The sequence below is a fragment of the Amblyomma mixtum genome, chromosome 2 (assembly GCF_055824585.1).
Source record: "Amblyomma mixtum isolate Tamu chromosome 2, ASM5582458v1, whole genome shotgun sequence".
Classification (NCBI taxonomy): domain Eukaryota; kingdom Metazoa; phylum Arthropoda; class Arachnida; order Ixodida; family Ixodidae; genus Amblyomma; species Amblyomma mixtum.
The window spans coordinates 297,661,996-297,685,557 of NC_143013.1; the positions used below are offsets into that span (position 1 = coordinate 297,661,996).

General features: G+C 46.7%; 1 protein-coding gene across 7 annotated transcripts in view; it reads left to right on the forward strand.

Annotated features, from left to right (window-relative positions):
• Nep3 (M13 family metallopeptidase neprilysin 3) overlaps nucleotides 1–23,562 on the forward strand; it is a 117,491-nt gene that overhangs the window by 87,245 nt on the left and 6,684 nt on the right. For 6 of the 7 annotated variants that reach the window (XM_089574576.1, XM_089574579.1, XM_089574572.1 and 3 more), the window contains 14 exons: nucleotides 1,128–1,346; nucleotides 2,129–2,245; nucleotides 3,754–3,989; nucleotides 5,061–5,283; nucleotides 8,053–8,136; nucleotides 8,429–8,527; nucleotides 9,429–9,506; nucleotides 12,505–12,667; nucleotides 13,426–13,477; nucleotides 14,317–14,384; nucleotides 16,796–16,920; nucleotides 17,398–17,463; nucleotides 19,417–19,589; nucleotides 20,190–20,297. In XM_089574576.1, the coding sequence (XP_089430702.1) occupies nucleotides 1,128–1,346; nucleotides 2,129–2,245; nucleotides 3,754–3,989; nucleotides 5,061–5,283; nucleotides 8,053–8,136; nucleotides 8,429–8,527; nucleotides 9,429–9,506; nucleotides 12,505–12,667; nucleotides 13,426–13,477; nucleotides 14,317–14,384; nucleotides 16,796–16,920; nucleotides 17,398–17,463; nucleotides 19,417–19,589; nucleotides 20,190–20,289 (1,803 nt within the window). In that variant the 3' untranslated portion in view covers nucleotides 20,290–20,297. The remainder of the gene's footprint in view (nucleotides 1–1,127; nucleotides 1,347–2,128; nucleotides 2,246–3,753; nucleotides 3,990–5,060; nucleotides 5,284–8,052; nucleotides 8,137–8,428; nucleotides 8,528–9,428; nucleotides 9,507–12,504; nucleotides 12,668–13,425; nucleotides 13,478–14,316; nucleotides 14,385–16,795; nucleotides 16,921–17,397; nucleotides 17,464–19,416; nucleotides 19,590–20,189; nucleotides 20,298–23,562) is intronic. The other variant, XM_089574574.1, reaches the window with a different exon arrangement.

Genomic DNA, 23,562 nt, shown 5'->3' on the forward strand with positions numbered 1-23,562 from the left:
CTTGAGAAGTAAAATTATGCAAATACTCCTACGTTTTGTCGGCAAATCTACCGCAGATTACACTTGTCCTTTTTTACATACTGCGAAACGATTGAAAAGGTTTAAATTAGTATGGACACCTAACTTTTGCTTGTGTGTCTTCTTCTTTCTAGTTATGCGGAAGGCATTATTGTACATAATATTATAAGCATTATTATACATGCATTACCCCACGTGGTATTCTCCTACGAACGCTAAATAATTTATGATAAAATTTATTTCTCGTGCTGTTTCGGTTTCAACAGCCGTACGATGACTGTGACGTCAAAGTAGGTTACAGGTCACGTGAGGTATGAAAAACTGCAATCTGATCGCTGATTCTACATTCAGTGTCATTCCGGCTCGCGGAAAGCTGGCTTCAGCACTGTGGCGAATTGAAGCGATGAAGCAGCGATTATATCGCAGTTTTTCTATACCTGACATATAACCACACTTTGACGTCACAGCTATCTCTCGGTTGTTTATACGAAACCGGAACAGCGTCACAGAAAAAATCGATTATAAGTTATTTAGTGGTCGTAGACGAATAACACACGGTGATTCAGGCATAGTAGTGTTTTCCGCATCATATTTAACAGAATTGTCGCTACAAAATATGTCTGAGGTCAGGTTTAGGAAAACTGTTCATGAATATTTTTGTTATAGCTAGTTGTGGTGTGTTTCTACCTAATCAGTTTTTGTCTTTGTTATGTTTTGATCTTAGTTTGTCGTGCTTAGCTCTATGCATGCTTGATCTCTGTTTCGTTGTCAATATATTCGCTGCTTTTCTAGTTTCTGTTACTTATGGAAACTTTGTACCATTGCCAAGTGCCACTTTGTTTTGTTTTTTTTTACATGGGGAGGGCAGGCCTCTGTCAGGCGCTACTAGGCGCCTTTAGCTTGCTCTCCCTTGTTTGCAGTCTCTGTACTGGCCAAACAAAACCAATAAATGAAATGAAATGAAATTGTATCGAAAAAAGCATGCCTCCAAAAAGGTGTCTATACTCCTTTAATACATCGTGCCTTGGTTGAGTTTTGTACAGAGCAAAAGCTCCAAAGATAAAAGTCACGAGAGCGTTGCTGACCACGTGTTACATGCATGGATGCAGGTGGGCGGCTGGAATGTGACGGGTAACTACTCTATGGACACGTGGCAGCTTCAGCCGGCGTTGCAGCTCATCCACAACGTGTACTCGCGTTCGGGCCTCTTCTCGTGGGCCGTGGGCGAGGACGACCGCAACTCGTCACGACATGTCATCCAGGTCGACCAGGGAGGGCTCATCCTGCCCTCGCGAGACTACTACCTCAACAAAACCAAAGACGACAAGGTGCGTCCGTATCGCCGCTTAGTGTGGTCGTGCTGTTCTTTTGCCAAGAAAACGATCTGCCAAGAAGGCTCAGTGGCTGAGGCCTTACGCACGAGCCTAGGCCACATGACGTTTCTTCTTTAAGCCCTTCTTTGGGAAAGGTCGGATGACGTCGTACCGATAAACCTCCCTCCGACTACCGTACAAGTGGTCGTGCTTCTGATGAGGTATACTCTAAATGAAGTGACCGGCTCTGAACTTTCATCGAAGCCGCCTTGGGCAAAGCAGTGGCCTACATCGGCTTCCTGATCGTCCACTACTTCCGGGCTGACCTCCATGGTTGACCTTACTTCTCACCTTCCCCCACTGTCTTTCATTGTGAAGCATGGAGCCGGTATAAGTAGGTTAATTTCCGCTTCCCTTTCATGACATATATGCTGCACCCCGGCCCACTTACTACTTGACCGCCTGGAGAGATCCACGTTGCGGTCACTGCGATATGGTTAGCCGCCAGGACTAAACGTGCACTGCGTTTGCGCTTTCGATGTCGTGTTTTGAGGAAGCTGCTGCAGCTTAAACTATTAGCCGGATAATCCCGCACCCACTGCAAGAAAGTTCCCCCAAGTTGCCCACATTTGCCGCCAACACGGGTATTTTACTTGTCCATTACTTGATGCACTTTAACTTCAGAAATCATATAAGGAAGAATTCGCAGCCAACAATGGAGACGAGCATTGAGGAACAATGCACAACCTTTAGTGCTTCGCTCCATGCGCGTGTGTGTTTTTTCTTCACCTCGCCAGGTGTTGAACGCCTACCTCACCTACATGACTTCTGTCGGCGTGCTTCTGGGAGGCAAGGAATCCGACGTGAAGCAGCAAATGCAAGACGTCATCGATTTCGAGAAACGACTCGCCAACGTAAGTTTTACTCGCAAGAAAAACATTCCGGTCCATTTGTAAAATTAAGTTAAGCTAACGTTACGTCTCAGTTGGATAACGATCGCTCCAAGTTCAAGAAAATGAGTTGCATGACATGAAGGCATAAGCAAAACAAAACATTCGCGTTTGCTATTCCATTCGGCAAATGTTGTTTTATTTGTGCCATGATAGCTTGGAATTGCCAGACGAGTTTTAGTCGAACTTTGGAACATGCATGACATGAACCTTGAATGAGCGAGAAACTACATTCAGGCCAGATATTTATTTTATAGCAGTGATGCTGTGAAACAACTTCTCTTGTAATGTAACTGAAAGTAAAATCAAACGAAGCGTAAGAGCGCATAATATATTCCATGAAACAACAACCGTAGCGAGCATTATACTGGTCCCTGCAGCGTGGCATAAAGAAAGATGCCTGGCAACAAGAATCGCGTGAAAAACCTAGTCTCATTTCCCGCAAAAGACGCCTTTTTGGGTGTCTGTGCATTTCAGAATAAATGTTCGTTTTCTCAGATGTTTAGTTTGCATCACGCGTCCAATGGCTTTCGAAGTTCGCCACAATCAATTATATGCATGCGGTGTCACATTACCACAAATGAGCACTAAAGAAAAATTAATGAAACTTATTAACCGCCGCTGTGGCTCAGTGGTTATGGTGCTCAGCTGCTGACCCGAAAGACGCGGGTTCGATCCCGGCCGCGGCGGTCGCATTTCGATGGCGGCGAAATTCTAGAGGCCCGTGTACTGTGTGCGATGTCAGTGCACGTTAAAGAACCCCAGGTGGTCGAAATTTCCGGAGCCCTTCACGATGGCGTCCCTCACAGCCTGAGTAGCGGTGGGACGTTAAACTCCCATAAAACATAAACTAATGGTCCTTATTAACTATCAAAAACCACACGCAATGTGAAACAACAGCAGCAGTTATCAATTTGGCGTTTAGTACGTGCTTCCTGCAAATTATGCGAGCCTGGCCGTTGCAATCTGTCACATACTATTTACCTTACTGCCATCAAAAGTAACACTGTTTATTTCGGTGCTCTAAGCTTCAGTTTTTACTAACCTTCGGTGCCAAACCTTTTGTTTGGTTGAAAAACAGTGTTCTGATGGGATAGCTTAGAAGAGTTGTTGCAGTGAGCTGTCTATATTTAGTTCGAACAATAGGTAATGTTAAGAGCATAGTTGAGAATGGTAATCCACACCAGGGTGCATTATATCACAGTGCAAGAAAAAATGCTGTGCGTCTCTTTCCCGCTGTGTCGGGGCAGGAGTGGACGCAGCACGCATAGCTGCTAAGCTACATCAATCGTTACGTTGTTGGCGAAGATTTCTTCGTCTTGTCTTGCGAAAACGCACCGTACAGCTATCCTGCAGCTATGTTCGCGGCGACTCAATGAGCGCCTGGTAGCCGAAAGTGTGTCTCGGGAGCATGGACACATGTCTTTCATCACTCGATGAGGCCGACAGGCGTCGCTCGACATCGCGCGCAGATAACGGTTCCGGCGGAGGAGCGACGCGATGACGAGCGCCTCTACCACAAGATGACGGTGGCCGAGCTCCAGGCGCGGGCGCCCTTGCTCGACTGGACCGAGTACTTCACCAGCGCTTTCGCTCAGATCAACCGCACCATACCGGAGACGCAGGACGTGGTGGTCTACGCCCCCGAATACATGGGCAACATGACAAAGCTCGTCCAGGAGTACATGAACACCACACGAGGCAAAATGTAAGTGCCACACATTCTTCCTTGGCGTGTCCTGCCAGTCTTGGAACAGGGATATTATATCGATGGCAGGTACTAGCCTGTTTACAGAGTTGTAAACCCTGTAAACATCACCGTAGCGCGCGTAGTGTGTAAATAAGATCACATGAAGGACGCTTCAGTAAACGCGAAATACCGGGGAGTGTCTTGCAGTAAATGTAAGGCATGTTTTCTCGTCCGGTCACATTTTCTGGGACCATATTCAGAGTGACTGACTCTTGTTACCTATTGCAAAGGATATAATGATGGTTTGACTATGCTGGTCTCAGTAATGTGCCGGTTAAGGTTAGCGGCAACGCTTGTCGTGTGTCACTGGCAGGTGAAAGAATGTGTTGGTTAATTTATTTGCCATCTTGGTACAAATGATGGCGGCGGACCTGGAGTAAAAGCTGCCGTTTGACAGCTTGACAAGGCCACGGGCCCCCACTTTGGCAGCAATGCAATAGTCTGGCATGGGGCATAAGGCAAGTACATCACATGTGCACCTCGAAACAAGCAAAAATACAGAGAATAAAGCTCTTTTCAATTTACAGTAATCAGCACACCAGCGAGAGCAGAGTGAAAAAAGAGGCACTTGGCTTCTGGTGCGCCCCACATTCCACGCATGCATTCAATGTCCACGCGACAAGCTATGGGAAAAAAAAAATAATACGTGTAACGTTCAGAGACCGGAAGCGGGCAGAGTGGGTTAAGGAACAAACGCGGGTTAATGACATCCTACTGGAAATCAAGAGGAAGAAATGGGCTTGGGCAGGGCATGTACGAAAGCAAGATAACCGGTGGTCCTTAAGGGTAACGAAGTGGATTCCAAGAGAAGGCAAACGTAGCAGGGTGCGACAGAAAGTTAGGTGGGCAGATGAGATTAAGAATTTTGCGGGGATACGGTGGCCGCAGCTGTCGAAGGACAGGGTTAATTGGAGAGACATGGGAGAGGCCTTTGCCCTGCAGTGGGCGCATTCAGGCTGGTGATGATGACGATGATGATGCCCCACATTCTGTCTCACTTGCGACTGGACGCGCCCGCGGTACATGCAGCACGATCTGCAACTACTTGGGCTGGAGCCTGGTGCACTCGATGGTGTCTTACCTATCCGAGCCCTTCCGCGAGGCGTCTAAGGTTCTACGGAAGGCTCTGATGGGCTCGGACGGATCGGACACCACGTGGCGCTACTGCGTCACCGACACCAACAACGTCATCGGCTTCGCCTTGGGCGCCATGTTTGTCAGGGAAGTGTTCGACGGCGACAGCAAACCCCTCGTAAGTTGGCGGTGTTGGACACGCTTCTCTCGCATCGTGGTCTCGTCGCCTTTTTGTGGCAATACATTGTTCATATTTCAAGTCCTGTTCGACGCTTGATCGCTTCTGCTGCTTTTTATCAATTGCTAGCCTGCAGCCTTTGCATTGAGCCGCTTTTCCAACTAACGACCCTGGGATGGCTTTGCATTTTGCCCTTTTAATGTAAATGACACTATATACTCACCCCTTTCGTTTGCGACAACTTCTGCCGTACGTGCGTGTTTGTAAGAGTATACTGACGCTCGTCATAAACATTATTTTAATGGGGCGTGAGAATGCTTGTGCTCAAGTGCTACTAAGCGTTTATTTTTGGCGCTGTTGTAGGTTATTTATGAACGTAACCGTTAAAAACCGAGTTGGATATATTAAGAAGTGAGCTTATAAATATCTCGAAAGATTTAAGCTGCTGAGTTGGGCAATTATAGGTTGTGCGTACATAGCACGACAGTCCATTGCAGAAACATACTCAGAGCTAAGAAGGCCGTATCTTGTAACACTTTTCGTGGGACGGGCGTTAACCATGCAGAAGTTGTACCACAAATGCATAACAATCTATGTTTACGTTAGGTTCTACTTTTACGGGCTGTAAAGCATTTTCTTATCTCGAGTTAAGAGCGAAATGAGTCGTATACTTCTAATTTCCTTCACAGCTTGTCCTATTTCCCCTTCGCACCAAATCGCAGTGTTTATGACTACTTCGTAACTAACCGCAGTTGGTCTCCGTAGCGGAGCTGTTTATGCATAGATTCACCTTTTCAAAGATAACTTTAAGCCAAGATGAAAAGCGTTGGTAATGTGCCTAGATAGCGGTATAAATGGCTGCTAAGTTACATATTGCCTTTGCCTGCCTCCAATGAGAAATTTGTCTGAAATGTTAGGTTTCAATAGTGATGTAGATAGTGCGAGAAAGAGCAGCTTTCTTACGCACTTGTGAACCAAATTTGTTGCTTCTGAAAGCCTGCTGGGGTGACCACAACGGTAAATAGCCTTCCTTATTTCCAACCCAACCTCTCCCTATACTGTGCCTGTGAGCTGTCGACTCAATAAAGGACCACCCGCACCGCCCCCTGTCGACGTCTGCACCGCATCTTGCAGCAAATGCGCGCCGATGGCTGCATTCGCTAATGCGCGACACGTGGCTGCACGTGCCATTCTCCTCCCTCGTCAACTTCCGCCTGCGTGTCTGCCTGCGTGTCTGCCTGTGCATGTCTTTGCCGCTCTGTCGACTGCAAGATGCACTCTCGCTCGCTTCCTCGTTTGCGAGTGTCTGGCAGGGCGGGTGCGACGAACGAGGACGACGATATCTGGCTTGCCGTCGCGAAGGTCAGGTTGTTGCTCTAGGCTGTCAGGGAAACGTGTGTCTAAACGAACGCAAGATTAGCTGGCGAATGTATGACGCGCTTCGATAAGAGATAATGTAAGCCTACATTACTTACTGCTGAAGGGTGCCAACCTACACACGTTGAGTCACTGGGAGGTCATGAGTAGGTCTGTTGCGGAAGAAAGATTGAAGGCTGTAAGACGAGGTTCTTCGAGGGCTTTATTGATGTAGCAGGTCGTGCCGCGGTTGTTGTTAACGCGAACGCATGAACGCGTGACATTCTCTCGAAACGCCTGCCCCGTTCATAAAAAAAAAAAACAAGAAAACTAGTTATTCTAGTAATCCTCTCCGCCTTCCATTGGTAGGTGAATAATCAATACGTCCTATAAAAAAAATAAAGTTTGTGAGTCTGTTGCTGACACTAACAGCCCCCATACTGAAGACAATACGTACGCGAATGGTTTTTATCATTTGACTGCCTGTAGTTATAGGTCTGTGTTATAGAGGTTCTTAACAGATGCCGTACATTAGCTAACATGGCAGTCTTTACAATGAGTATACGTACAGAGATTTTCGCTGTTAACTCGTGCTTGCAGTCTCTCTCACACCCCATCTGCTACACGGAGTAAAGCCAGTTAAATTCTCGCGCACCTTGAAGCACCTTGTCTCCCGTTATGCACCTGTCGTTTGTGCTCCAGAAGTTTACTTTCTCTAGCATCGACCCTGCATAAGCCAGTAGTCAGTGGATAGCAGTAATATTGTTTGCAGGCCTTTTGTTAGTTCTCTTTCTCGGTCGAATTGTTTTAAGTTGAAGTTACGTTAGCTAGCTAACTCCCGCTAGCCGGGAGCATTTGCCGGGCGATATAGTACGTTGAGACAGAGCATGCATATTCAGCATGACCCTGGAGTCAACCTGTATGTAAGTTGTTCACAACGTCTACGGAACGGCACCCTCTCTTGCGAGTTAGTCGTCACGTGGTATGTCTTTCCTTCATTATGTTAGTTTATAGTGTACGTATATTCCTGCGTACTGTTCATTAGTAGGTCCTCTGAGCACCTGTCTTAGAATTAACTGCACCTCTCCAGGCTCATCTGTTGCTCTCAGCTGTCGTAGAAAACACGAATAGTTGGCGCTTCCGCAGCAGTCCAGCATGCTTACGCCGATAACATTTAAGTCTGGCCTCTACATTCTGCGTATTCTACAGGCAGTCAACACGAACACAGTGTATGTTTCTTGCCCACTGTATGTACATCACTGTGACGACATGAGACCGAGCGTTGCTGCAAGTAATAGCATTTTGCGTCCTGAGCTCCCTGTATGCCACAAGGGAACAGGACACGCTTGCCGAATGCGCGCTGCAAAGCGTTCCCTGGTCTGAGAAAATTGTATTTTCTGAATATCCTTGCAGAAAATGCCAGGTAGCCGACATTCCGCTGGTGCAGTGGATGACTCTTGTGCCGGGAACAGGTTGATTAATTCTACAAAGTTACAGGTCCGTCGTCATTGTTACCACAATACGTGAAAGCGAAATTTCTGACTTTTACGACTTGACGTGCTTGTCGTAGAGAGAGTGTTTAAAAAGTGTGCCTGTAGAAGATTCTTGAACGCTCTTGGGGAGCGTATTTTTGAATTGTTTCAGTAGAAAGCTTTGCTTGGCAAGAAAGAGCGCTGCCAATGTCAGCGTTTGAGCAATGTTGCCTGTTTTGATTTTTGTGTTTTATTTGAATCGCAACTTATCTGAATACATGTTCTCGTATCACCCTCTTGTCTCTTCCTTCCTGCAGGCTCAGAACATGATAAAAGAGGTAAAAGATGCGTTCAAGAACAACCTGCCCATGCTTAAGTGGATGGACAAGGAAACGAGGGAACTAGCCAAAGAGAAAGTGAGTGTCCGAAGTATACAATAGATGGCGCTAGTCGTGGAATGCCCAGGAAAGCTGTTGACGCTTTATGTGACGCACATTAAATTTATTAGTTGCGTGCTGTGAGCTGTCATAATCAGGAGGATCGATATCGTAGTCACTCTGTTCTCCGTGTAGCCAATCGTTCCTGCCCATTAAAATGCTTCTTCGTGACTCAAATTCGTCACTATGCTTCCTTTATTTACAAAGTAAGGAAAAGGAGTCGCACTTTGGGCGGCCTGAACGACAATAGTAAATGACGGTCGCACTTTATCACAGCGTGCCATTGGCGACAAATGAGACGCGAAGAAGGGCACTGAAATGCTAACACACACAAAAAAAAACATATTAGTTCCTGGAGAGGAAATACAAGCGGGTTTGATTAACATTTCTAAAGAGTAGTATTCGGCCCTTCGAAGTGAAATTTAGCTGCACTAGTATTGAGTTGCCCCCGGCCAGAACCTCATTTTGCTGTTCGTGTTTCAATTGCTCGTTTTATTTGTTGCTGATAGCACCGTTCACGTTTCTAAAACAAGGAAATAGCATATGGTGGACGTTTGCGCCACGTTTTTAGTGTACGCTTGTGGCACTTTTTGTCGCCGGTAGCTTTCGCTTAAGCCAAGCCTTGCATAATCCCACACCGTGAAGCTTCAAGCTTAAGCAACCCATGAATAAGACATTGCCATCCACTGAAGCCTATAAACAGAGTGCTAGTGTGGTGTTGCGTAACGCATTATAAAGTGCATTTGCCGTCAGCTTTTGTTGGCTCGCTGGCTTGTCGTCGACCAGCGTTGATAATCCCTTCCAAGAACGTATATCTGCACATTTCTTTCAAGAAATCGTACCATCGTGTATCTTCTTCCCTTTGTTTTTACCTTTGCAGGCGGATGCCATTACCGATATGATTGGATTTCCAGATTTCATCACGGATCCGAAAAAGCTCGACGAAAAATACAAAGGCGTAAGTAATTTCGGCGTACAAAAGGAACGGGTAGGAAGAACAGCCTCGGGTTTATTATCTGACATGCCCTCAGAATTGTACACCCATCAACGTTCGTGCCGGTGACCTGAGAATGCTTTTTGTAAAGATCCTGACTGCACGGAGTAAGGGACCTCTCTCAATACCCTTTGTTATATAACTATCGAAGTTTGCGAGAACAGATACAGAATCGTCCGTTAGTGTAACGCGCCTTTTATTCGTTATGACTGAGCCTGCAAGGCTGCAATAATAAGCCTCTCGATTCGAAACATCTGTGATAAATTATGTTCAGTCATAGAAAATGTAAGTCAAGTGTAGTAAATATAAATTTTATGCTAATGGCGCTTACTAGACTTAATACCAAAGTATTGAGTATTCCTGCTGGCAATGACAGCATGACCAGTTATAGCATCTTAACTTTTAAAACCAATTTACAGGTCGTGTTTCACAATGAAATGGAACAGACTAAGCGAACCGACGAAGACAAATTTAAATGAATTGCTGTTAAACCCTAGCAGCACTGATCAATCCAAAATGCGAATAATGAGAGCCATCTTCGGTCTACTGAAAGCAACGTCTATTCCTAATTCATCGGAAGAGATGCAACACCCGATAGCTTAGTGGCGAGGTTATGAAAAATTAAAATTGGCAGTGGTTTAGCTCTGGTCAAACCTGGAGGATTGCCAAAGCAACGAGGAGAGACAGAGAGGCGATGGAGAGAGCGCGGCAGCGGCAGCGGCCCCGGCACACTAGCTGTGCGCCGCTACTGCGCATGCGCACCTGGCGAGCGCGGCGGCGGCACCTCTGAGTCACCCGCGCAGCGATGGCGGTGAAGCGCCAGCTGTTGCGCGGCTGTTGCGCGGCACCTCTGAGATGCGCGAGGAGCAGTGACGTCATCACTGCTCCTCGCGCATGCGTAGTATGGCCTTTCGTCAGCTCCGCGAAATGGCTCGGCGACTCGCGTAGCGTTGCTTTCTCAACAAAACGGGGCTCCCACGGGGTCAATTAATGGCACGAGTATCTTTTATTAATTTTTAGTGGGTATTAAACTGTAATGTCTGCTTACAGGTCTCGTCACTGGTTTATTATTAACCACCCGAATTCACACAGGTACCGCCTGCCCCCCTCCTTCCCCATTAGTTTTGGTAACGCCACCAGACTTCAGACTTCCGAAGAAGCTGTGCGATTAACCATCAGAACACACACGCCCAAAACTTTCGTACCGCACCCACCAAGCCGCCCAGTACTACCGTCAGCATTCCACCAATAAATCAGAAAAGTGACCGACTCCCTGCATCTCGTACACTGCGCGTCTATACCGACTCCGCGCTTTCACAAGCTCCGTGTTGCGTGACGCAGAGTTGGGCGTGGCTGACTGCGCTTCCCGTACAGTTCCATCATCCGATGCTGGGACGCTTTATTGAAAATAACAAATGCGAAAGGCGCTGCCAAGGTGCGAGCTATGAGAGAGAGGAGAGGCGCAGGGAAAACGAGGTGGCGGCAGCGGACGAGATGAAAGGTGTCCGAGATGTGTCAGGAGATACTGCAACCAACTACGATGAGGCGCGAGGGAAACGCGACGGTCCGCCGAGGAGGAAACGATATTCAGCGCTCACCACACCCCGCGCGTATCTCTTTCGGCAGCGCTGGCGGTCGTTGCGGAGGTCGTTATACCGTCACCGGCGAAGGCTTCTTCCTTTTACTTCCGGTATGCAAAGGAGCCCTAACCCTTTTCGCTTCACCTTCTTCGGCATTTGGTCTTTTATAAGTTGTTATTTTGTAGCTTCCATTGGCTGTTTACAGGTTTCCGTCTCTCTCTCTCTCTCTCTTCGAGGTGTCTTTCGTTTTCCGACTTTCGTTTGCGCTGCACCGCGGACCTGTCTGATCGGTGATAGAAATAAGACAGCTGGTCATCCTTTTTTTTTCCTTATCAATCTTCGCTGCCGAAAAATTAATCGTCGTTGATAGCAGCCAAATTGATGGCTTCGTAATAAATAGAGAACGTGCCGGATGAACGCGAGGGAAAGCTACAGCTCGCAACGCTTTCGAAGTAGAAAATAAACTCTAGTTTATTATGTGCCACTTATCGGGGATTTAAACACATGAATTAAATATGGTTTCTATGTCGGGGTCATAGTAGCCGACGCCCAATAAATAAGCGATGATCGCTGAGAAAATTGCTATATATAATGATTAATACGGAAGACTTCTGCAAGAATAATAATTCGTCGTGTGGAGCACTTTTTAATGTTTTAATGCTAGTGCTGTTGACGCGCATGGAGTATTATAGAGTAAAAACTAATTCCTTATTTGTTGTGTAACTCACCCCTTACGCAGTGCATGCGCAAACTATGACATAACTACTATGCAGTGGCTGCTGACATGTGCTGTTCTTATACATGTGTATCCCATCCCATAAATTTCGAGCATAAAGTACTGTCTATACGAACTTCAGACCGACTTAAAGCTGTTTCGGTACAATATTAAATCAGCTCGAGTGTATTTTAACGTACTTGTTAATTTCTTATCTCTTTCGCTTTTTGTTTCCACTGTTCTACCTGTTTTACTGCGCTGCATGCTTGTATCCTAAACAGTTCTCCTCTTTCACCTTGAAATTATTCTTGCTGTTGTGAAAACTGCTTACAAAACATCGCCATGACTTTGGAGCCACTGTACCTTGACGTGTACTTCCGCAGCGGTAGCCGAGTGTTTTGAGCGTCCGCGCTGCATGTACGAGGTGCGATGTTCGATCTCCAGTGCCACTGCTTGTTCATCGGTTTTCTAATGGGTACATGCTTTCGCCCTGGTCTGGAGCTCAGCTTCTCCGGGATGAAATGCTTTGGCAAATCGAGTTTTCGTCCCGCCTCGTGCAGATCAAACACGTTCGCCATTAATGTCACTCTTTGTCTGAGCGCAGATCAAATTATCATCATCGCCTTAGCGCGTGATTGCTTCTTCGTTCTGTCTCTGGCCACTGCAGTTAGAGTTCGTGGAGAACGAGTACTTTGAGAACAACATCCGTGTGAGCCAGTTCCTACTGAAGAAGAATATGCAGCGTCTGTACCGACCCAGCAACAAGACCGAGTGGGAGATGACACCCACCATCGTGAACGCCTACTACACGCCGACCAAGAACCAGATCGGTCAGTACTACACGCATGTGCACGCGAACATGATTCGTACACTCTAAACACGAATGCGCCTACATTGGAGTAAAAATGGAGTAATTAAGCTGTCATTTGGCGCAAAAGGGAGTGCTATAGAGGAGCGCTTACCCCCTTTTTAGTCCCTTCGGTTTAGAGTGCACCCCGTCTCACTCCACAAAAAGAACAGACGGAGTATGGTCCCGATAGCGTCTAGGCTTCTTCGTCTTTAGGGCAGGCAAAGTACCTAAGACCGGGAAAATGAGATCGATAGATCGATTCTTGATGTTCTTGGTTTGCTAAACTGCTAGACCCGCTGGCTGTCTATACACGGTCTATCCTTATGAAGAAGTGCTATGTAGTTTCTATCGACATCCTGCTTGTCGCTTGTAATGCTCCACGCTGTGAAAGGAAACTATGCTGTTAATAGAACTGCAGCACGTAACTACTACCACAACTGCTATATGTTTTTTTTCTTTCTTAATGAATGAATACGACCTACTGGAGTAGACCCTTGAAGATAAATTTCGGCATACTTACTCCATTCCTCACAGATAGTGTGGATGAAAATGCCAGTACACTGCTGGATACCTTGAACACTGCTGGTCACCTTGGCACCTTCAAAGACTGCAATCACAGCCGAATTAGCATTGTTATGCTCTAAAGCAAAGTCGCATTCACTTGTTTACCCTGATGTAGCGTAGCATTAGCACGTATGGCTAAAAATCATATCAACGGATTTTATTTTTTTTTTTCAGTTTTTCCCGCTGGTATCCTGCAGGCGCCGTTTTACGATCCCAACTATCCTAAGTAAGTGTTCGTATGATCTCGGTTAACTTTTGTTTACAAGAACTACTTGACTAATTTATTATCGGCAGCAAAAGAGTACTGGATGCGTGTTCTCGTAGAAAAAAAAAATGCGAGGACACTTTGGCGACTGAAGTGTTGAGAGGCGAAAGCCGAGGACACTTTGCCGTGACGACTTTCGGTGGATGATGTGACGTCACACCATTCCCGTGGCTGGATCGATACCCAAATTATGCATCTTTCAGGGATCTTAAGTGTTAATTACGCTTAATTACACATTTTTTATCTAATTTGACACAAATTCGACGTTTTTTTGACCATTCTGCGACAATTCTCACTATGTAGTGACGACTTCCGGTGGATTTGACGTCACATCTTTCCCGTGGCTATATCGACGTCCGCGCTATTTCGACGCAATTTCAGCATTTTTGCTTATAACTAATTAACTAATTACTCTACAGTCATCAAACCTGGCTTCTATGTTCATTTATTACTCCTCTATCTGAAGCAATTATTGGTTTTCTTCTTAGTTGCCGAGTTAAACGCGTGTGACACGCTTTGTTAACGGACGGACGACAGTATGAGCCATTAAAGGCTTTCTCCTTAATATTGCTGCAGCGCTGTCTCGGGACTAAGTCGCCTGGTGATGTAATCAGTGGATGGGACATTCACGTCCCCCCATACTTTGAGTCTTTTTCTGGTTATTGGCTTGCACGACTACGCCGAACAAGCTTTTTTTCGCTGCCGATAGTACGACGTCTTAAACGGGAGTAACGTTTACCGTTTTTGAGATGTTCCCCGAAGCTCACTTCCTATTAATATTTTTTTTTCGATCCACCCAGGTCTCTCAACTTTGGTGCCATGGGGGTCGTGATGGGACATGAGCTTACGCACGCTTTCGACGACCAAGGTGGGTACAAAACCAATATAACCTACAACGTCCATGCTAGCAACAATCAGAATTAATGAGCACTGCTGTGTCTTACTTGATGCTTTGTGCACCTACCAAACGGAGACTGCCGGTGCGGCCCTGAATTATAAGCTCTAACCCCCAGAATGAAGGAAAGATGTACCAGACTATGATCTGACTGAGTTATAGGCGGGAGAGTTAGTTGCCAAGTAGAATAGTTAGAGGCGTAAGAGCTAGCACTGCTGAGTTTCTTAGCTCTTTAGGCAGTCAGCTGACATCTAAGTGCTATACTTGGCCAGCCGCTTAAAGGGGCACTGAGGGCAACTCCTTCCAATTATTGTTCTCAGTAAAAATCAATTTTCTTGCTTTTTTTTCTTGCTATCTGCGTTTGTGCTGCAGCAAAAGATGCATTTATTGGCAAGAACGTTTGAATTAAAAAACCTTCCTGGCAGTGGATTCAAACTTGTGACGTCTTTAGCGAAAAGAACGGGTTGCCACCTTTTTGAAGTGAATGGCGGTTTAGTGTTGCCTCTTTTGCTGTCGAACAAGCGTCAATATTTTCAGAAAGAGCTATTGAATCGATTTTTGCTTAGACTAAAATAAGAGTTCAAAGGCTGAATTTCTCGTTCTCCAATCAAGCCTTTTTTTTTTTTTTCTCGAATCAAAGCTAAGTGACCGATTCCTATCTCACTGAGCTTACAGTCTTTGTCAAACATAAGTGGATTACTCACCGCGTGACGGGTACTGCTATCGGACTCTGATGCCGGGCTGATCATCATCACCAGCATAGTTACGTCAGCTGAGATGTGAACGATATCGACGTCCGGTCAACACCGTTTAATGCCGGCTGGAGCCAATCATTTCGTGCGCACTTCCCCGTCTCATCGCTACATCCGATTCTCTGTGGCCCCCAACGTCTTCCTTCCCTTGCTGTCTAATTTGTCTGCCAACGGGTACCTCTTCTGCGCGTCAGATTCCTGTCCAAGCGCGGCTTTCTCTCCTGATTTTAGCCTTAGTGGCATCAGCTAGATTTGTGCCGCTCTTGGTGTTTGGTTTTGGTATGTTTTTCTTTGTATTCTGTGTATTCTTTTTTTATTTCTGCGTTTTTTTTTAATTTTGTGTTCTTTGTATTCTTTTTGCATTCTCCTATCTTACTCTTGGTTTTTTTTCTGCATGTTTTTGTAAACCTCCACTATTGTGTACATCGTGATTAACTCTTTAGTCTTCCGCGCTCTGCAGCTGAACTGCAGGTCATTTTTGTATTGGACCGGCCACTAGCATTTGTAGCTGTCGGTCCAAACAGTGTTTGTGTATATCGCCTGTTCTCGCAATCAAGTTTCCATGAAAAAAAAAAATGTCCTGTAGCTTTTCATACAGAAGGGAACTGCCCCTATCAGTCCATGAAGTTCTTGGAGAGTGGGGGTAGCCCGGAAACCTCACGTCATACAGCTGGACGTCAGTTTGCTCAAGCACACTGTAGCCACTTTACTTTTGGCAGAAAGTGCACTCTTCCATTTTCTTTTGCTTCGATGCACCAAAGCACGACTTGTTGGTACATGTGGCATTTGTGCATTTTCCCAACAACTTCGGAGAGGGAAAACGGTGCAGAAAGCAAGTGCGCGTCATTGGCTAATCCAACGAGGCGCGCCAAGGTGAAATGTGTATAACGCAACAAATGTAAATGCATAAAAAGGTCATTCGTGACTCATAAAGCCAGCAAAAGTAAAGCGAAGTGCAAATGCAAATGCAGCAAATAAGGCAGTAATTACATACTAGCATCCACACAAGTGCGGCCATACGGCTACGAAGGAAAGGTATCCGGGTCCCTGGTTCAAACCCCGGAGCGGGACGAATTTTTCTCCAACTGCGAATTTTCTGTGGAATCATCGGAACAGCCCAAAGGCGTGAACGTGAAAAGGACACAGAGAGAGCGCTGACTTACAACTTATTTTATTGAGGCTTTGCCACTGCTTATATACTATGGCAAACAATCTCAACTGAAAACACACAGAAATATGACAAGAAACATACGCGTGGCAATGGTGACATATGAAGGACTGTGCGCAATTTTTCTAATCCATCTTTCAAAAAATGAAGTTCCTTCTCGGACAGTGCTATTGAAGCGGTGCTTAAGCATTTGTCTTGATGGCTGTGAATTTCGTGGGCTTCTATTATTTCTCTTCTCGTTTTGTTGCGACTTTCTTTTTAGCTTTCTTCTGTAACTACATCACTGCACTCGAGTGGATGCTAATGAGTAATTGCTCCTTTATTACAATCTGCTCCACCTTGGGAGATCCCTCTAAGTATTGAACCAAAGCACAAATTTAGACATTAAACAGCGTTGTCGAAGCGTTTATTGAATCACACTCATACATGGTATTATGAAATATAACTGAACAAAATAATTGCAGGAAGAGAATACGACAAGTCCGGCAACTTGAACCAATGGTGGAAGAACTCGACGATTCAGAGCTTTCAGGCCAGGGCCCAGTGCTTCATCGATCAGTACTCCAACTACACTGCCAACAAAGAAAATGTAAGTCATGCGAACTGCGTTATTTGCACATTAGCGCGGCTCAGGAGTGTACGTGTTGCCTAATTTGTTACTTAATAGCCGTGGGAGAAGCGTGTGCACAAGCCAAAAACACGGACGTAGTGAGACGGCAGGAAGATAGAGCGCTACACTCTAAGCACTAATACTCCTCTATGGGAGTAAACAGGCAGCGTACTCCCTTCTAGCTCCTTTGTGTTAAGAGAGTACCTGCTCGTCCTGTCCTCTCACTGCATCCCCGCCTTTGGTTAGCGCTCCAGTTTGTTAGTTAAATACGCTGCGCAACTTGTTCGCGTGCTTCCGTGACTCCGCCCCTACCGCCACCAAAACGCGTTTTTTTTTACGTTTTTTTATTTCTGCCACGCTTCACCTGCTTTTTTTTTCGGTGCAGCTGTATGCTCCAGCACGCGGAATATCAGCGTTGTATTACAGGCAAACATTTTTCTCGCTTTCTCTTTTCAGCTGAACGGAAAGCAAACACTGGGCGAAAACATCGCAGACAACGGAGGCCTTAAGGCGGCTTTTCATGTAAGATATACTCTGTGAGAAATACACGACTTGCTCTGAGTGTGTGCCTTAGTCTCATATAGAAATGATAAAAATATCTCAACCTTGCTCTCACAGTTTTAAACATACTTAGTAATACAATCACGAGCAAAATGCATGCTTCACGGTCTTGTCCGGTGTTCATAATTCGGATGAAAAGCACAAGAGAAGTATGGCTAAAGTCATCCGATTTCCAATGTAAATCATCCGCGAGCGGCGTCCACGCGTGGGAACTTTCTAGATGAAAGAAGTGTCTCTGGCTTAGGGCACTTAGCTTGTTCCCATTTAGAGCCTTGCTTTCAACATGGAAATATTGGAGGCAGTTTAGGGAGACCGTGCTGGCTAGCTCTAACCCCAGAACGCAAGTTTTGGCGGTGGAGTGGGCTGACAAAGTAGTCGAGGGCTACGTACTCTCGACCACTTAACGCGGCCTCTTACCAAGCTCTTTCCGGAGAATAAAATATTTTGCAATCAATCAATTAGGCTTACAGTCGCGACAGTAATAATACAGAGCACACTCCGCCGATCGAGCTCTTTCCACGCTTTACCCAGCGAAATTACGGCGACACTTAATACATATGCTGACAAATACCTCTTGTGCCTCTGGTGCGCAAGCTCCGCATAGTTTGGCCGCAACTGCACGTGCGTCATAAAATTTCGTCCTTTGTTCGTTTTTTGCTTGTTTACCTCTTGTGCCTCTGGTGCGCAAGCTCCGCATAGTTTGGCCGCAACTGTACGTGCGTCATAAAATTTCGTCCTTTGTTCGTTTTTTGCTTGTTTAGAGTCCAATATTCGCGCTCTCTCTCTACCATGACCCCCATATTCAAAGCACAGAGCCTTTGTTCTTTTCACTCATGTTGATATTTCGCTTCTTGTAAAACGTGAGGGTGCATGTACTTCCCCAAAACACTACTTGCGCTTTTACCATGTGTGGCCTGTAGATGGCATGTCCAGCTTTCTTTCTTTTTCCCTCCACTGTTTTCTTTTCTGCTAATCCGCTTGGGTTCATAAGTTTCTTCCATTATCACTTCTTCAGCTTACGTACAGTCGCATTCAAGCAACGATGCACACGCCGCATAAAAACATCCTGCTTTTCCAGAGGCTTTCCCTTACAAAAATTTCTTTAGACAGTCCGTAGACTGTTCACAGCCTTCTGTCTCTAAAGTACAAGGCAGTACAAATCCTATAGACAAGCTATAGGTAACCTTTAGATTTATGGCCATACACTTTTAGTTTACTTTTGTCTTGTGAAGTTTTAATTGGGGAGATAAATACGTTCTCCTCCGATTAACCGCGGCTGACACAGTTCAAAACCGCCGGACCCCACCCCGTGGTCGTGAGCGCTACCGAGCGCACGCCGACCACGGCGGGCCTTGCTCTGAGTCTGAGGGAACAAAGGAACGACACTCTGGCTGACACATAGGCATTTATTGCTACAACAAAAACGCCACGGCAGGGGGAAACTCCGAGACCGGACGGGACGAGCTGGGGAGAGAGTGTTCCCACCACGAGGCTGCCCGCCGGCGGAGAGCGGAGTCTCGCGCGTGGACGTCAGCGCGCGTCCAATTTCTCGAGCCGAAGAGGGCCGTCTGACCCCTGCGCGCGCGCAGCAAACACGCCATCCGCGCCGTTCGTGTCGCTGCGACTCCGACGCCCTCCCTTGTTAGTTAAAGTAACTAACACGGCTAAGGAGGGTGCACTGCGAGGAAGCAAACCACAGGGGACGTGTTGGGGGTGCATTGCAGAGAAGCGAACCACAGGGGACTAGTAAAGCGCACCCCACAGTCTATATACAGTCTATAGACTATCAATAGACCAAAAGAAACATCTATAGGAACGCAATAGAGTCTATAAGAAGGTGGTAGACTGTCTATAGACCATTTTTTGTAAGAGTTCTGTAGTCCTCACGATGTGTTTACTCCTTCGTGGGCGCAGGCGTATGAGGAGTGGCTCGAGCAGCATCCCGACGAGCCGCCTCTGCCGGGCGTGAACATGACGCACAAGCAGCTGTTCTACGTGGGCTTCGCTCAGGTCTGGTGTTCCACCGAGACGCCGGAGGCCATCCACCTGCAGATCCTCAGCGACGCCCACTCGCCGGCCAAGTTCAGGTGAACAAGCGTCGCTCCTTTCCTTCTCTCTGTTTCAGCGAATCCACTGTCTCTGTCGATAAAGCGGCAAACACTGCAGTAATGCATATTTCGTAGCAGCGTAGCCTCGGTGTAGCGCTACCAGCGCGTGATATTTTAGCTATTGATGCCCTGTTGTTTGTTGAAGCTGGTAGCTTTGAGGCAGTTTGAGAACGTAGGCGGCTTGGTCTGTAGACAGCGCGTGCCACGTGCTGCCGCGGTTCGATCTTCTAAGCGGGCAGAATTGCTAGATATATTATATATACCGTTTAACTACTTCCTGTGTTGGTAGGGCCACGAGATGCTGGTCTTGGCGTTCTCAAAGTGACCGGGGCCGCATTTAAGGCGGAAAAAAGTACACAGTCATTTTCACGCTTCCATACCTCGTGACAATGCGCCCCCCCCCCCCCCCCCCCCCCCTTCGGCGACTGAAATAAAGTGCTTGTTTGCTTTGCTGTGAGTGCCATGAAAATCATAATGTGCAGAACGCGTAATGAAGTTTGTGGCTAGTACTATAGTGACAAGTTATAAAAATATAACGCATAATAATGTTGTTTCCTTGCTTTTTCTTTCTCTGGATAGGGTCATAGGAACGGTTTCCAACTCGGAGGAGTTCTCGAGGGAGTTCAAGTGCAGAAAGAACAGTGGCATGAACAACCGGAAGAAGTGCGAAGTCTGGTGATGGAACGGGTAAGGCAAATACCCTTAGCTCCGGGAGCACGTATTGAAAACCAGGCCAGAAAGCGGGAAAGAGCTCGACCTAGACTTATCGTGTCATTTGATTGTCTGGCGCCACAGGTGGCCAGTTTAAGTCTTATTAAACAAAGACTGAACCACGAGAGGGGGAAGAGGGAGGGGAAGGAATCGTTATCTAATCTTTTTCGATTTAGAGAAGGGGGTCACCAGAAGGTGACCGCTTGCGGAAGTGGGTCCCGCTTGAGGCAAATTGATAAGTTAAGATCGTGACAGTTGGTGGATAACTCCAAGAACGTATAACGACTTAAATACCTTGCCAACTGCAAAACTCGGGCCCTTCTACTTTTGGCCTCCTGAGCGCTTCAATGTAGCCGCGTACAAAGGAGGCCAGTGTTCGTTTCGGGGACGGTGAGAAGTCACACACTGTCGACAGGAAAAGTCAGCGTTTTGGCTGAGGCTATTCGTATACTTCGCAGAATTTTGCCTCAAGTTAAGCAGTTCGAGAAAAGTAAAAAGGAACTATGAGCGTATTGGCCTAGTTCATTTCTCACAAACGGAATCTGACTAGTTCCGGTTGCTTTAACGCAGACCTTGCCAAGTGGAGACCCGTCTCGCAGCGGCATTACGAACTTAACAGATCCATTGCCGACACTCAAATAAACAATTCGTTTGAGGCAGTCAGTTCGTAGCTCATACTGCGCCCTAGCTAATGATCCCTGTATTCATGTATTCTAACAAAACCCCGTTACCAAATTAATTGTAGCTGTAAACTAACGACGCCAGATGCATTAAGGCGCCCTTTTACTATACCACTTTTGTGGCTGTGTTAGCCTTGCGCTTTGTCAACAGCCGGCCTCGGTGGCTTATTCAGCGGTATTTGGATCCAGCTTGCCACGGTTCCCGCAGTATTTTGAAAAAAAAAAAAAAACAAGAAAGCACTGCTTCACAGTTGTCGAGTGATTCGAACGAATTCGTGTCACCCACAGGTGATTATTGCGCAAAATTCGTTGTTCTGTCTGCTTGAACGGCCCTGACAGACCCAAGTCTAGAAGTAAACTTAGTCTCCTACCCTCTTCTCTTGCGAGAATCACTCTTTAAATGCTGATCGACACCCTATTTGTAACTTTGCACCTCCTGCTGCGGTCAGAATACTGGAGGCACTCTTTGATCTTGTAACGTTAAACTTTCACCTGAGTTGACGATTGCTGCTGGAGGACCGCTCAAAGCGTTTCTGCGGCAATTCGTGCGGTGAGCGGCGGTCGCCGGAGGAGAACGGAGGGGGGAAAGGAGAGGGTAGAACGGTGCGGCTTGTCCTCTCGCAGGTTTGCGGCTGCAGCTATGGCGTAATACAGAGGAGGGAAGGAAAGAGATAGAGTGTGTGTGTGAGAACGAGGAAAGAGGAACAAGCGCAGAGGTCCTACTTACCCATCTCTGGGGAGATCGGAGCCGCTCTATCGGGGCGATCGCGTGAGCCTCCGAGTCCTTCTGATCTTGAAAGTGACAGCACATTCGCTGATCGGTGCCGACAGCGTCAGCAGTTCGAGACACATCGGAGATATCTAACACGTGTCTCATTCGTTGTGCATAGAAATCGACCGGCGCAAACACGATGATAGACTCGGCGCTGTTGCGCTGAATGCTTTCCTCTCCGAGGGCAGTAAAATGCTACGGACGACTAATTAACTCACCGGTATTTTATTCAGCGATCACTGGCTGCGAGAGCTGAAGTGAGATCTAAACCGTAGTAGTTGTTGCCTCTGATGCGATGGCACATATCCACGGTTAGCGATTGGCCAGAGTTTGGTGCAGGTCCAAACAGGATAAAAATTCATTCAGGCTTATGTCGAGCGGCTAAAATAAAAATTGAGGAATCTGGGAAAACAAACGTCGAATTTTTAGAGATTTTGAGGAGATCGGAATGAAAATCGAGGGAGTAAAGAGTTGAGAGTTAAAAGAAATAATAGTCAGCATAAATAAATCAATGTTTAGAGGAAAGCTTTTTGAGTAAATTTAGAGAGAGGATTCACTCAGTCAACAGAACTTGTAGGCGTGGCAGTTCACCACTAAGAGTGGCAAAGCGGACAAACAGACGAATAAAAAAGGATGGCATTTTGAGGAATTCCGTTGATGAGATAATCAGATTCTCCATCTAGCAATTCTAACAATGGCACTCTTTCACATTTAACACGCTGTATGAGTTATGTAGAAGAACTTCTTGCTGGGCGAGTTGGTGTATAGCTTTCTTGGGATGGCGTTGCACACACGAATAAACATACACAGGAAGAGGCAGAAGACAGAAAGAGCGCAAACTATCAACTAGATTTATTGCTTTCGCAACAGAATATATATGCAGCAATCACACGTGCAAAACAGAATAGGGAGAGGGAAAAAAGGAGTGGGGGGAAGGGGATAGCAAGTCAGGCCTGCATAGGTCAGCGAAAGCCACGGATAAAATTCCTTTCCCTATCATATAAGATGACCGAGGTATCACTAAAACAATTTTCGCCTTTTTCTCTGATGTGGAAAGCTTCTAAAAGTTCGCGGGCTATTTTGCTTTTGCTCTTGCCCAGAATTTTGATGTATTTTAGCATCGGCTCACAACCACAGCATGAAATGCAATGCTGGCCGGTTTCGCAGGTAAAGAGAGATGAAAGCTAGCGCCTGTCCTATGCTCTCCCACTTTTAAATTTTAAGCACTCTCACGGTACATCGCCCCAACAAACCCAGGCGACGTAACGCAGGCGGCCAGTAGCGCGCGTAGTTCCCACACCGCCGAGGCGCGTCGTCCCGATCGCCTTTTCGGGGTTAATGGGTTTCGGCGGCCGGTCGTGCTCGGCTCGGCACCGATGTCTTCGAGCGCGCACGAGCACATACGCACATACGCACACCCAACGCGCTCTCAGGCAGACAGACATGCTGGCCGCGAGGCCGCCCGTCGTCGTCCCACTCACTCTGTCAGCCACCTTGCTCGCAAACAACTCAGCGGCAGGCCTTTTCATTTGCCGCCGATTTGTACGCACACGCCGCCCAGAGCGCTTGACGTCGCGTTCCACTTGCGCCCTTACGTGACAGCCGATCCGAAACGTCACTGCCGTCGTAGTGGAGGCTGTTCCGGTATTTATTTTCTTGCGTGACCGCACTTAAAAGATGCATAGCCCGTGCAGGCTTAGTTGCAAATTTCCGGTATCCCCTTTTTAGAGAGAGCAGTCGAGGGACGCAAAGGACTTTTGAAGTCTACAAATTGGAGCCAATTAGGGTT